At 37.8% G+C, this 15,778-nt stretch overlaps 1 protein-coding gene across 1 annotated transcript in view; it reads right to left on the reverse strand.

Annotated features, from left to right (window-relative positions):
• Positions 1-10,964: 10,964 nt before the first annotated feature.
• LOC141630933 (uncharacterized) overlaps positions 10,965-15,778 on the reverse strand; it is a 4,930-nt gene continuing 116 nt past the window's right edge. The window contains exons 2-8 of the mRNA XM_074443670.1: positions 15,610-15,707; positions 15,365-15,540; positions 14,384-15,281; positions 13,814-13,949; positions 13,629-13,713; positions 12,648-13,551; positions 10,965-12,536 (exon numbers count right to left, since the gene is read on the reverse strand). Coding sequence (XP_074299771.1) covers positions 10,965-12,536; positions 12,648-13,551; positions 13,629-13,713; positions 13,814-13,949; positions 14,384-15,281; positions 15,365-15,540; positions 15,610-15,707 — 3,869 coding nt within the window. The remainder of the gene's footprint in view (positions 12,537-12,647; positions 13,552-13,628; positions 13,714-13,813; positions 13,950-14,383; positions 15,282-15,364; positions 15,541-15,609; positions 15,708-15,778) is intronic.

A 15,778-nucleotide genomic window follows, 5' to 3' on the forward strand; every position in this document is an offset into this window, starting at 1 on the left:
CTTGTAGTGTGAAATGAAAACAAATTAACAATCAATTACGATAAATCCGGTTAAGAATTAAAATTGTTATTAAGCAAGTTGTTATAGCAAAATAAGGGTATCATAAGATCAATCATACGCTTACCAGTAGTAAAAGTTACTTTGTGAAGCATGCTTGATATTGGGATTTTTATTGTTGTTTCTTGTCCATTGTCGCAGCAGTATAGAGTGAAATCCGTTCTTCAGAGGGTGGTAGAAGCGGCGGTGGAAATGGCGGCCGATGGTGGAAGTATCGGCCGACGGTGGAAGTGTGAGAGGCGATGGAAGTAGAGTGTTTGTGGTGGAAGAGTGTTGAATTATTTTAATTGGATAGAGAATAAGAAAGCGTGCCTGAGAAAGTGAGAATGACTTTGGTTGGTTAGTTCGTACGGTTCGCACCGTACTTTAGTTTGTACCTGACCCCGCCTATATATATATATATATATATATATATATATATATATATATATATATATATATAAGGGATCACTTGAGTCCATCCCTTTTTCTTGAGTCCATGAGTCCTCCTAAGAGCCTTTGGATGATGGGAGATGGATGGGTGAGATTGAAACAGGAAAAAGGATTAATGGGTTATTAGCACACTTTTCTCACTGCACTCACTAATCCACATTAATTAAACACTAATTCACTATATATAATTTATTCTCCCACCCACTTCTCTCTCATCTCACACAATTACTATCATCTCATCTCTCTAAAACGCAAATAAATCAAAAACACACCAAAAAAAATCTCTTCTCTCTTCCTTACTCACTACCACCCACCCGACACCACCATCACCACCACATGACCACCTTCACCACCACCCACACTACCACCACGACCTCCCTCCGTGGTCACCTCCACCCATGCCAGATCTGCCACACCCACCACCCACGACTCACACTCACACCCACCACCGGCCTACACCAACACCACCGCACCACCCTCAAACCGCGACAACAACAACGCCGCCGCACCTCCATCCACAACATCGCACCTCCATCACACCTCCACCCACAACACTGAACCCTTCTTTCCCCGTACCACCATCACCAAAAAAGGCAAATCTGTACACGTCGTCGCCATCAGATCTGTCACCTCCGACACGTGCCTCCTCTCGTCCAGCCACCCACGCCAGCATTGCTCCTCTCCAACCACCACTGCCGCCATTGCTCCTCTCTTTCTTCTCTTCTTGTTTTCAATATTTTTTTTTTCAAATTTAAGATTTGTTGTTGTGTTGTTGTTGGTATTTTTTTTTTTAAATATTCAGATCTACTTTTTGTGTTGTTGTTGTGTCCGTCGTTTGTCTTTTTTTTTTTCCTTTTTTTTAATATTTAGATTTCTTATTTTAAAGATCGTCTTGTTTTATATTTTCTCAAATCTTGTCTTCTTATATATATTTTTTTTTCTTAAAATTTCATATTTAAAATATCGTCTTGTCATTTGTTTTCTCAAATCTCTTCTTACACCTTTTTTTTTCATATTTCGTTTTTCAAATCTCGTTTTTTTAATGAGATCCTTTTATTTTAATGTTAGATCTACAAAATAGATCTCAAACTATTTGTTGATTTAATCTTAGATCTACTCATATGGACCACAATTACACTCATATAGACCACAATTACACTCATATAAACCACAATTATACTCATAAAGAACCAAAGTTACACTTATAAAGGACCAAAGTTACACCCAAAAGGATCAAGGTTACACTCAAAAGGACCAAAGTTACACGTAAAATGTTAAAATTGTATAAATTCAAATTTTTATAGACAAAATCGCCTTAAAAATTCAAAGTTACACTATTAAAATACTAGAATTATACTCGTAAAGCATCAAAGTTACACTTGTAAAATGTGAAAATTGTATAAATTCAAATTTTTATAGACAAAACCACCTTAAAAAAAAATCAAAGTTACATTATTAAAATACTAGAGTTACACTCGTAAAGCATCAAGTTACACTTGTAAAATGTTAAATCTATATAAAATTATATTATTTATCCACAAAACCGTCTTAGAAAAATCAAAGTTACACTCTCAAAATACGAGAGTTACACTCGGAAAGTATCAAAGTTACACTTGTAAAATGTTAAAATTGTATAAATTCAATTTTTTATATTCAAAATCGACTTAAAAAAAATCAAAATTACACTTTTACAACTCAGAGTTACACTTATAAAATGCTAAAATTGTATAAATTCAATTTTTTATATACAAATCGACTTTAAAAAATCAAAATTACACTTTTACAACTCAGAGTTACACTTGTAAAATGCAAAAATTTTATAAATTCAATTTTTTATATACAAACTCGCCTTAAAAGGTCAAAGTTACACTTTACAACTCAGAGTTACACTTATAAATCTCAGAAACTCAAAAGTCATTAATTAGAGGCTAAAAGTCATTAAATACAAACCAGAGAGAGAAAGCCAATTCATGAGTGCTTAGGTAATTGATTAGTGTTAAGTGTTTTTTTTTTTTTTTTGCTTTCAATCTCAACCATCCACCTCTTCTCTTCTAATGGTGTAGATGAGGACTTAGGAACTCAATGGAAGAGGAGGACTCAATTAAACCCCTATATATATATATATATATATGTATATATATATATATATATATGTATATATATATATATATGTATATATATATATATATTGATGTGGCTCTTAATTGCGCACATTTAGTCCCCTAATTGAACCTATTTTGCATATTAATATAGCATTTCATGGCCATTTTATCCGTCAATTACTTCCTATTTTGCTTTCCTAGTGCATTTTATATGTTTTATAGGAAATGAGATAATGAGGCGGAATTCCCGTCTCTCGCGCATATTCGGAAGCTTATTTACGATCTTGGATGGACTAGTATGAAGAGGAGGCAAGAATGATGACCAAGGATGTAGGAATAAAGGGTATATAGAAGGATCATAGGCTTAAAAGCAAGAAAAAGGGAAACTGCAGCTCAACCTGCTCGGGTCAAGAACAACCCGCTCGGGTCAATCTCAACCCGCCCGGGTTAAAGCTCATCCTATAAGTCCTCCTTATTTAGGTGAGTCCTTGAGTCCCCATCCTAGCCTTTAGATCTACATAATGGATGGTTAGGATTAGAGTAAAATAAAGGGATGGTATTTAAATACTCCAAAACCCTAATCTCTCACATCTCTCTCATTCCACTGCCTCACTTTTCACTTCTCTCTCTTCCTCTCATCTTCATACTCCCTCCCATCTCTCTACATCTCCACCACCACCGACAAAACAGCCACCACACAACGTCCTCTCACCTTGCCGTCACCACCTCCTTCTCGCCTCGCCGCCACCACCCGACGTCTCCATCACCTCCTCTTCCCCTTTTCACTTCTCCTCTTGACCTTTACTGCCGGCAACCATACCACGCTGCCGATGCCGCCATCATGCCAACGCCATCCCGACCTGCTTCCCACGCCACCACCACCGCTGCCCCACTCCTTGTCGGTTCGTTTTTTTTTGTGTATTTTTTTTTTCAGATTTCGTTCCTTTTTGGTGGTAGTGGATATTGACGGTGGTGTTTGTTGTTGTCGGTGCCATATCCACGCACATACTACCGTCCCATTTTTTTTCTTTTTTTTTTCTTTTTGAGTGGTGGTGGTGGGTGTTCACGGCGGTGACTGTTTTGTTGTTGTCGTTTCCTTTTTTTTTTTTTCAGTTTTTTGTTTTTTGTGGATTGGCTGATGGTGGGTTTTGTGTTGTTGTCGTTTTTTTTCTTTTCAGTTTTTCGTTTTTTTGGATTGGTGATGCCTTGATGGTCGTGGTCTGAAGGTGGCGAGGGTGGTGGTCATGGTTTTCTTTATGGTGGTGGTCATGGTTTTCTTTATCTGTTTTTTTTTTTAATTTAATTTGTTGTGGTTGGTGGTCATAATGCGGCGAGGGTGGTGACGGTGGTGGTAATGTTTGTGCACAAGGTGGTTACGCTAAAGTTACACTCCTTACGGACTAAAGTTACAGTTATTTCGGACTAAAGTTACACCCATTTTGGACTAAAGTTACATCTATATCGGACTAAAGTTACACACGTAAAGGACTACAGTTACACTTATATCGAACTAAAGTTACACTCCTAAATGACAACAATTACATAAATTTAAATTATATAAATTCAACCTATAATAAAAATTACATAAATTTAAATTTTAATATAAAAAATGACTCTTAAAATACTAAAGTTACACTCTTAAAATACTAAAGTTACACTTGTAAAACAGTAAAGTTACACTCATAAAGTGTTGAAATTACATAAAAAACAGTAAAGTTACACTCAAAAAATGTTGAAATTACATAAATCGTTAAAATTACAAAAATCGTTAAAATTATATATTCAAAAAACAAAAAAAAAGTCATAAATTCAAAATTTTGTCTAAAAAAATAGCCATAAATTCAAATTTTATATAAAAATAGCATTAAATAATTAAAGTTACACTCGTAAAGTACTGAAGTTACATCCAATAAATGAGTGGTTGAGATTAGGACTTAGGGACTCAACCAAAATTGTGGACTTATAAGAACTCATCTCTCTCTCTCTCTCTCTCTCTCTATATATATATATATATATATATATATATATATATATATATATATATATATATGTGTCTCCTAATTGCGCACATTTAGTCCCCTAATTGAACCTATTTTGCATATTAATATAGCATTTCATGGCCATTTTATCCGTCAATTACTTCCTATTTTGCTTTCCTAGTGCATTTTATATGTTTTATAGGAAATGAGATAATGAGGCGGAATTCCCGTCTCTCGCGCATATTCGGAAGCTTATTTACGATCTTGGATGGACTAGTATGAAGAGGAGGCAAGAATGATGACCAAGGATGTAGGAATAAAGGGTATATAGAAGGATCATAGGCTTAAAAGCAAGAAAAAGGGAAACTGCAGCTCAACCTGCTCAGGTCAAGAACAACCCACTCGGGTCAATCTCAACCCGCTCGGGTTGAAGCTCAGGATGCATATTTTTCTCTCGGGCCGAGCGGATTGTTCCACAGCAAGTTTTAGTTGCAAGCTAGGACGCGCGTATCCTTGAGGGAGTTGCAAGCTAATCCGCGCATGTCCCTCGGGACTTGCAAAGCTCTATTCAATACTTAAGCATTGTTATTTACTAATCTACCCTTGCTTAACCTAATGATGTACCACTATATATACTCCATTTGTAATAATCAAGAAACCAAGTTTTCTTAGATTAAATCAAGCTCTCTTAGATTAGATTAGGAGTAGATTAGAATAGATTAATCTTAATCATTCCACAAAATTACACATTAATCTTTCCTTAATTATTGTTCAAGCATTCGTGTTTATTATTGGGTAATTGAAGATTAATTGGGTTATTATTGGAGAATTGACAACTCTTCATCAATCAATCATGTTTTCTTCTATTATTCTTTCCTTTCCAATTGTTCATCTTAAGTTTGGTATAATCTCTTTACTCTTTACTCTTTATTGCTTATTTCCTCACTTTTTAATCATGTTTATGCTTGTTGTGATGATTGACACCATTGATAACATGTCTTCCATGATAATGAGTGAGTAGTTACTTAACTAGGACTAGTGGGGGATTAGGGGAGTTAATCATGGGATAGATTTATGCTTACTGAGTTCATATGAATACTTGCTTATTGTTCTTCAACTTGTGCATATATCATGTTTGATGAAATTCTTGATTGACAACCTAGCATGTTTCTCTTATCTTTCCAACAAGGTTTTTAAGACATAAACCAACTCAAGCCTTGTTAGACCTTGCATATTGCTGAATAGGGAAAACCCAAGTCGACTTGTAGATGTTATAAAGTCTTAACCGACTCGGCTCCGAGATGTAAGTTTTCCTAGGAATTGGTTTATCATGCATGTAGTTTAATAGGAAGAATTAAGTCGACTTGTAGGTGTTGTAAAGTCATAAATGACTTGGCTCCGGGACCCAAATCTTCTCATGAATTATATGACATGAACTAACTTAATTCCAACAATAATAAATTGGTTGCATCTATATAACTCATTTATGCTATCTTACCATGATTCCCTTATGATCCCATGATATCCTAGTATCCTTTATTATTTGTTTATATCTTTATTTGTTTTATTGCTTGTTTTACTTTATTGCTTTTATTAGTTTAGAATGAATCAATTCCAATCAATTGTGACAACCCTTAGCGCAACTACGATTAGATTGAACAATACAAATACCCCCGTCCTTTGGGTTCGACCCCGACTTGCTTGCTATGCTAGTAGTTGGGTATAAATGTGTTTGAGAGCGGACAACGACATGTTCATCATATATATATATATATATATATATAGTCTTATGTGATTGTGTGACATAAATGTACAAGGAAAGTGAGATTGAAAGTGGTGCGATAAAAAGGTAAGTAATGAGATATAATTCAGTGATGTATTAGCATGGTACTTGGTCAATTAGTGAGGTGAATACGGTGAATGTAAGTGCGAAGAATTAGAGGAGATAAAAGTTCGTGAGAGGGATATGTTATAATAGGAGGGAAGGGAATTTTACTTAATGAGGTTAAATTGTTTTATATTAGAGTATGGGATTTTAGATGGTTGATGTGCTTAGAAATTTGGGTTGTTAAGAGGCAGCTTTAGGGTGTATGTCGTTGAGAGTTAACAGGGTGAGGTAAAACTGTTGGCTTTTGGGAGATGTTGATTTGGGGTATGATTACTAAAGATGAAATGTCGATGGTTGTTTGAATTTAATGGTGGTAAATGAGGATTGAATAGTACATGATTTAGATAATATGTTAGATGAAGGGGAGAATAGTTGAAGTAAGTTTCGGGAAAAAAAATATATATCGTTATGAATTATTGGGAATTAGTTAAGAAGCAAAGGGAAAATAGGAGAGCCTTGATTGATGCGAACTTAAGGATTGTTGACTTAGATTGTTGTTTATGCATATGATGTGGGGATTGATAAGATAACAATGATATTATTTGAAAGATTGATATTTATTGCATAAGAAAGTGTTATGGATATGTGGGATTGAGAAAGAAGGTGTATAGATGGAAAAATAGTGTGGATGACGTCATGGACTATGTAGTAAGAATATAAGGAAGTAATAGACTAGTATGTGAGCAGAGGATTATTCAGGATTTGCAAGATGGAGTTAGAGAGAAATTTTTGGGAATAAAAGGATTTAACATGAAATGATCAAATATGTGATGTTGGACCAATTATAGTTAAAGATGGTAGTTGAATAGATGGTCAACTAGGTAACTTGTGGGAGAAAAGTTTGTATTCGTTGTTTATGGAATGTAAGAGCGAGGGGTAATGAAATTTGGAATGCTTAGTAGCAGTTACATTGTCGTTTAAGGGTTTATTTATAGTATTTGAGGATATTTTGAGAAAATATGCGACTTTAGTAATGAGTTAAATGGTGATTTGTGCGAGGAATTATATGGCTTTCGGTGGATGTATTTAGTAGAGTGGTGAGGTAATATTATTTATTTTGCAGTTTATGATTATCATTGGAGTGGCTTAGATGATATATTATCCAAAGGTATAGTTGAAAGAAATTTCAAGGTAATATTGACGACAATTGTGATGAGATTTATTATTGAAAGTATATATTGAATGGAAAGAGGTATAAGGAGTTATTATATTTAAAGGTGAGAGTGTGAGAATATTACGATGAATAATGGTTGTATTAAGTTAGTTAAGCTTTTATAAGAGGATAAGTAATCATTAGATTAAACAAGTCGAAGGAAGGTTCCATTGTTGTGTGGAAAGTGGTTTGACTTAGTGGAAATGACATGAATTTATCGATGTACTAGGAGGTGTATAAGAGTTTATCTTGTCATTGAGAGTGTATTGATTATTTACATATGGTATTTCAGGGAATAAGGTAATATGGATTGGTTAGGTATGCTTAAGGTTATGAATAAGGTTGACGATAGAAGGTAAATGACTTACTGGGCAATGCTAAAATGGTGGTGTAAGGCATGAGTGTAACCATGAGAGATTTTGTCGGGTTTTGTTATGGCTTAGGTGTATGGTTAGGGCAAGGATTAGAGGTACTGTATCATTTGGAGTGGTGTGATTTGCGAATGTTGTTGTGTATGATGTGTCGAGAGGTTTAAAGGAATGCAAATCATGTCATATTCTTTTGTATGTGGGCAGAACGATAAGTGGAATGTTTAGGGAGAGTATTTGGTTAAGGTATAAATAAGTTGGTAGTCATGAAAAGAAGTCTGGAGGATCTTGGTGAGTGTTGTGTAGTCTTTGCGTAACCTTCATTTTAAGAGGGGTAGGATGTCATATTGCGAAAGTAGTGTTGCATTTTTATTTAGCGTTACATTTTTATTTGTTATTTGGTTATCTTAGTAAGTGTTGGTAAGCGTGATGAGTTCTGTTGTAGTATTAAAGTTGACTTGAGGGTTTAGTTGTTGTAAGTGTTGGTGATGCACCACGTAATCTGTGAGTAGAACCTATTGGTATTTGGGATTTTGTGATGGCTAGGAAACTTCAAGGACAAAGTTCTTTTTAAGGGAGGTAGAATGTAACACTATGAAACTGTGTTTGAGTTGAGCTGCTGAGTTTATAAGTTCAGCTAATGTGGATATCATTGGTGTTGAGTTAATTTCGTTAAGTGGTTTGAGTAGTATGCGTGAACTTCGGGACAAAGTTCCTTTTAAGGAGGGAAGAATGTAATACTCGTCATTTTCAGGTTATGAGATCCTTTGTGCGTCTAAGTAGTAAGTTGGAATAATTAGTCGCTCGTATAAGAGTCAACTTCAAACTGTTATATCTAGAGTTGTAGAGCTCCGTTGAGGGTGATTTGACTTTGAGGTGAAAGCTTATTGTCTTAACTTTCTGACGCATGGTCACAAGTTTCATTCAAATAAGTAACAAAGAAATGTCAATCGTTTGAAATTAGCTGCGCAAAGCTGAGTTACGCTGGAAGGTTTAGTCGATCGACTAAAGTAACCAGTCGATCGACTTATTGTTAGTTCCGCGAGATTTCACTTATTTTATAATCTTTCCTAATTGACCTAGACTTACTTACTAACTATATATACTCCCTCACATCAGCTTCTAAACAATTTTGCTCACATTCTATACACACACAAACCCTAATTGAGAGAGAGAGAGAGAGAGAGAGCGATTTTCGTGGATATGAGACGCGTTTTGCTAATATTTCTCCTTGATAATTTTTAAGAAAATCTAAATTACTTACTTTAATTAGTTGTAAATTTTATAGCAACTTTACATCTTTTTATGTTAAGACTTTGCCCTAGGTTGTTTGAATTGGGGGTTTTGGTTTATTGTGCTAATTGCCTTTAAGACGGAATTAAATTGCTGTATAATCATAGAAAACCACCTAAACTTGTCTTAATTCATCTTTTTCATCGTAATTGGACTGACCTAGGGCATATAGTCCTAGGCCGTGATTCACGTGGGGTTGTGGACCATGGTCTGACCACCACGGTGGTGGTTAGCCGTGGTGTGGTGTTGTTATTATTGGGTTGTTTATACCATGTTATCTAGGGTTTGTGTGATGGGTTATAGATAATTTACATTATGGTTAATTATAGAATTAGTAGTGATTAGAGGATTTTGACTTATTTAGGTGACGGTATCATTAAAGAAGCTTTTTGAGTTGCTTTGCTTGAATTGCTAGCTTGGAATTGTTAAAAGGTAGGCTAGCTACTCAACACATGTTTGCGGGATCCCTTATGTGTTTGGTTATGTTGTTGGTGGTTATTTGTTATTGTTATAAGCTCATTGGCATGTCATTTGTTAGTTTGGCAACGTGATTATATCATATCATATCATTTCATCTCGCATGGTTTCAACACTAAATATAAAAGGAACTTGGCATTGTGGTTTAACATTCATACCGTGATAAAATATTGTTGGCTCGAATTGGTACGATATTGGCAACGTGGTTACGAGAAGACATGTGATTGCATAGGCCGGGCAAGGGGATGTGGAAGAGCCGTGAACCTTGGATGTATAGGACAGGCATGGCATGTTGTAAGGAGTTAACCCTGGACCTGGCGTGGCTTGCCCACATGGCGTGGTTGAGTTTTGGCTGTGAGAGCCTTGGCAACAGACCACTTATCACACGAGGTTGAGACAGACAGAGTGACTAATTGGGCCGTGAGCCTTGGGGGACGTGAAGTCCTTCCTCTTTTATTATTTCTGTTTGTTATACTTATTAATTATGCAAGTATTAGTAGTGTCTTCCACATGTTAGTCCTTTTTAATTATATGTTCATTTAGGTTGACTTGTGTGTGTGTGTTTGTTGATGTATGCTAACGTGTCCTTCATGGAAATAGTTGACTAGAAGGTTAGTCCATGGAGTGTGGTGAATGCAGGATGGGACTGGGGCGATGACTACAGCTGTGTCTAGAGATCACCTAGTTATTCAGACATTTATTATTTTATATACTATACACATTTTTTCTCTGCTGCGAGTTTTGTATTATTATTCTTTAAACAGTTGGTTACATGTAATAAGGTCTTTATCACAGTTTATTCAGTTAACTTGGTTTATTTAAAGTATCTTTTGATTTTTTTGTCATTAATACTACTATATCAGGCAACTGAGATGGTAACACCCTCTTTTATTTGGAGTGTGCTCGCTTAAGGCTTCTAAATAAACGGGCGTGTTACAGCGCGCCCTGGCATCCTGCGACATAGAAAATTTCTGAATCCGCTTGAGTAAGGCAATGACATTCGCCTCCAACTCCCCAAAGAAGAGAAAGAAAAAGGTAAGAAACCATAACCGATCGCCGAACACGTAGTTGATACTTGGATTATTATTATTATTTTTTTGTTTTTTTTGTTTTTTTTTTGGAGTAAGTCAGCAATTCTCATTAAAGAAACCCAAAGAGTACAAGGAAGATTACATCATCACCTACTAACTTAGATAAACAATATACAAAGCAAATTTAAGCAAGTGGTAATCCAGGAATTTGAGCGAAATCAATCCCAGACTGCCAGGCATAGACTCTCACACACACTTCATATTTAATGCGAGCAAGGATCCGATCAGCAGTGAGACAAACCCCATGAAAGATTCTCATATTACGCTCCTGCCAGACATGGTGGATGGTAGCAGCAGTAGCACAATAAGCTATCTTCCTACGCCAAGTAGTTCCTCTACAAGTAGCCAATTTGTAGAGCTCATGCTTCAGACTAAGTACTCGTCTATAAACCCCTTGCCAAACCAAAATCTGCTGCATAATGTTCTTTGAGAATGGGCAAGCAAAGAAAAGATGCTGAGCATCCTCACCAGACCCGCAACAGAGTACACACCTATTCACCATTATCAGGCCTCTAGTACAGAGATTATCAACAGTGGCAAGGCCATTCTGAGCAGCCAAGGTAGCAGTGAGAGCATGCCTAGGTATAACAATGGAGTCCATAATGGGCCGCATCCACTTTGGTTCAAGCTGCTCACCACGGAAAACAGAGTAAGCCTCCAGTACAAGGAACTTTGGCCGTGTCACCCAGTGTTGAAAACAGCGTTGGGCAGCCTCTCTAGACCCCATGAGTTGGATGAAATCATCTCTAATACGAAGAATTTGAGTCCAGATTGAAGAGAGACAGTCCTCAGAACTAAGTTCCCAGCAAGAAGACTTCTTAAAGATGTAATGGTGAGACCATTGCATCCAGATAGAAGTAGGTTTATGGCAGAGCTTCCAGAACATGTGTAAAAGTAATGCTTTATTCCAGCTAAGCACCTCTCTGATACCCAAACCACCATGCTTACGAGCTCGACAAACCTTCTCCCAACTGAAAAAAATGAACCGTTTATTACCAGTGGTACCCCATAGAAATTTTCTACATTCAGATTCAAGCTCCTTTATAACCCCTTTGGGAAGAAGAAGACTAGCACACCAAAAAGCTTCAATTCCAAAAATAACCGAATTAATCAGAGTCACTTTCCCAGCATAAGTTAAGTGCAAGCTTTCCCAATGTCCCAGCTTAGTTCTGATTCGTGCAAGCAGAGGTTGGAGCAAATCCCTAGTGAGCCTTGAGGAGTGCAGAGGGATACCAAGATATTTAAAGGGAAAATGGTCCTCCACATACCCCGTATCCCTGAGAATTAGGGCCTTCACATCAGACCTCACTCCAGCAAAGTAGACATTGGTTTTACTAGGATTAGGAACCAACCTAGAATAGCAGGAAAAAAGATGCAGGCAATGTTTGACAGTTTGTAAAGAAGGGAGATCACCTCGGACAAAAACCAGCAAGTCGTCAGCAAAAATGAGATGGATTAGATCAATTTGAACACATTTAGGATGGAAACTAAACTGAGATGCCTTTTTTAATCCCCTGAAAATCCTAGAAAGAACATCCATACAGAGAACAAAAAGGAGGGGAGATAGGGGGTCCCCCTGCCTAAGTCCTCTTTTGCCCTCAAAATACCCCTCAGAACTCCCATTGATTTTAAGGGAGAACCGAGAGCTAGTAACCAAGGTGATAATCCAATCACAAAAAACCTTAGGAATGCCAAACTGAGGAAGAATGGCTCTCAGGAAGTCCCAGTTAACAGTATCAAAGGCTTTACGAATATCCACTTTAACCACACATCAAGGAGTTTTATGCTTTCTATCATAGCCCCGCACAAGTTCATTTGCCAGCATGGTGTTGTCAAAAATAGATCTTTCAGCAACAAAAGCAGCTTGTTCCATACCCACTATAAGGGGCATAACCTTATGAAGCCTAGAAGTAAGAATCTTACTAATAGTCTTGTAAATGATTGTACAACAGGAGATAGGCATATATTCCAGGACAGTAGTAGGGGAAACACTCTTAGGAATAAGTGTTATAAGAGTAGAATTAATCTCCTTTAAGAGTTTCCCAGTCTTGAAAAAATCAGAAATAGCAGCAATGAAACTATCCTTAATAGTGTCCCAAGCATCTTTAAAAAACCCCGAAGTATACCCATCTGGACCAGGACTCTTATTAGCATCAATGGAAAAGAGGGCAGCTTTGATCTCAGAAGGGGTAACAGGCTCAAGGAGTTGGCAGCTTTCAGAAGGACTAAGAATGTGCCCATTCTGCATGATAGTAGGGTCAAACTCAGTCACAGCCTCCGTAGATCCCAAAAGGCTAATATAGTAGTCAAGAAAAGCTTTAGAAATATCCTGAGAATTAGTGCAAACACTCCCATGTTGATCCACGACTCGCCTAATATTAGCAGAATTTCTTCTGGCAGCCACCTTAGAGGAGAAGTAAGCAGTACTAGCATCACCCATTCGAATGTCAAAGTCCTTGGCTCTTTGAAAAGCTATGCTCAACTCAATTTGTCGAAGATGGCAATAATCTTTGCTGAGATGTTCCTCTTTCAGGCTCAGGTCTCTATTATGAGGGTCCAGTTGGAGTTGTTCCTGGCAATGTTGGAGCTGCTGCTGCAAGTTCAGAACTTTAGTAGAGATGTTCATGTATTGCCCTCTATGCATCTGTTTAAAACCCACTTTCAAGTTCTTAAGGTGTTGCACCAGAGAGTACATGGCACAACCCTTAATCCTGGTCACCCATTCAGTACCAACGAGATCCTTAAATTTTTGTCCTTCCCCCAGCAATTAAGGTATTTGAAGGAGTACTTTCTAGCAGGTTCATTAGCCATAAGAGATACAACCAAAGGCGAGTGATCAGAAATTCCAGCAGTGAAAGCCTCAAAGATAACAACTGGGAAAGCCAAGAACAAAGTGAGCATTAACCAAGACCCTATCCAATTTCACCCGTTTTCTCTCATCATGATCCTGTTTGTTAGTCCAGGTAAAACAACACCCCTGAGTGCGAAGCTCAGCAAGCCCAGAGTTAGCAACAACTACATTAAAGTCATTCATAGCTGCAATATTGGGAGGGTCAGAGCTGATCCTTTCCTCAACAGTACGAAAACAGTTGACATCACCAAGCACAATCTAAGGGGAAGCACAACCAGCTTTACTAACCAAAAAATCCCAAAGTAGTAGCCTTTGTGAAGGGTGATTAAAGCCATACACAAATGTAGTTTCCAAAATATGAGCCCCCTGGGTAATCAAAAGATAAATCCATTGACTACTGGTATTTTGGACCTGGACATTGAGAGAGGAGTCTTTCCACATAACCCAGATCCTATCATTAAGATGAGAAGAATAATTGTCCAAAATAAAGAAATGCTTAAACTTCCTCCTTTGAATGGAGAGAGCATTTTTATTCCTTACTCTAGTTTCTACAATACCCAAAATATCTAAATGATTTTTATTGAAAACAGTAATAACCTCTGATTGCTTTAAAAGCTTATTCATGCCTCGAATATTCCAGACACCAATCTTCATGGAGAGTGAAGAGGGGGTGGATCTTCAGTCTCACTAACCTCCTGCTCAGCCCAGGTAACCCTCTTTTGAATACTAAGTCTTTGAACCACAAAACCTTTTTTCACACCACTGATAAGAATAGTAGTAGCCTCTTCATGTTCAAAATCCTCCAAGACACCAAACTGTTTTAGTGAGACAGGTATTGGGGATTGAGGCTGCTGCTCAGTCACCACCTGACCACTAAGGTCCAGCTCCTGGCTAGTGGTCCATGAGCTATTGGGCAGAGCCGAGGCTGGGCATGGAGTCCCTGACTCACCATGCTCCGGATGCACCAAGGAAACCCTCTCACTAGCCAGCAAGGTAACAGGGTCAGAGACCACTGGTTCAGGCTGACAACCCCCACCTGAATCAGTAGTCAGTGCCTTGTCACCAAGGGTATCATCCACCACAGTCTCAGGAACAAAGTTAGTCTCACTCAATTTTTTGCCATCTTGAGTATCAGACTTAGGAGTGGCCTTAGTGTGCTGCTTGAGTTGCTTACAAACCCTCTTTTCATGTCCAAGTTTTTTACAATGAGTACAATAATATGGGAGCCATTCATATTCCACATCCTGGATAATTTGTCCCATGAAGGGAGAGTTGATGACAACATTATCAGGAAGTGGCTCAGAGAGTTCCACTTCCACCATAACACGGTCAAAAGAGAGTCTCTCCTTGTTGGTGGTAACAGGATCGGCATAGAGTGGGGAACCAATTTTGCTAGCAATCCTGCTAAGAGCAGATGATGACCAAAGGTGGGGGTCTAAGTTATGAAAGAGAACCCACACAGGCACCTTTGAGATATTGTGGAGCTGAGTAGGGAATGCAGGAGTCCATTGCTTAAGAAGCAAGGAGTGCCCATTCAGATTCCATGGAGGACCCCGTAAGATAGTGTTCATGTCTTCAACAGTAGAGAACCTGAAATAGAACCAGCCTTTCTTGAAGTAAAGAACAGAAGGCTTAGAGACATGGTTCCAGTGCTTGGTAACAAAATCCTTAACCTGAATGATAGATGGCTTGCCCCTAGAAATTGACCCTCTAACGTGTTCTGCCAGTAGTCAAGTTCACTCTGAACATCATCTACCTCGATAACAACCTCCCCTGATCGATTAGAGTCACGAATACTTCTCAATTCCATACCCACTGCAGAATTAGTAACCTTGTCAACCCCTAAAACCTTTATAGCAACTGTCGCTGTCACACTGCGGCAGCAGAAGATTTAAGATGATGCTTGATTTTCGAGCACCATCGTCGCCTTCTCAGGTTGCGCAGGAACAATTGGAACCGGCGAATTTGTCGAGCTAACCCCCAAACCTAGGGTTTCAGAAACAAGCGGACTTTTCCCTGGAACAGACGAACCAGGGGTAGCTGGTCAAGTTTTACGCCCAGCAGCAGATTTATCAAAAGCAGTAGAG

The sequence above is a fragment of the Silene latifolia genome, chromosome Y (genome assembly GCF_048544455.1).
Source record: "Silene latifolia isolate original U9 population chromosome Y, ASM4854445v1, whole genome shotgun sequence".
In the NCBI taxonomy this organism is placed as follows: Eukaryota; Viridiplantae; Streptophyta; class Magnoliopsida; order Caryophyllales; family Caryophyllaceae; genus Silene; species Silene latifolia.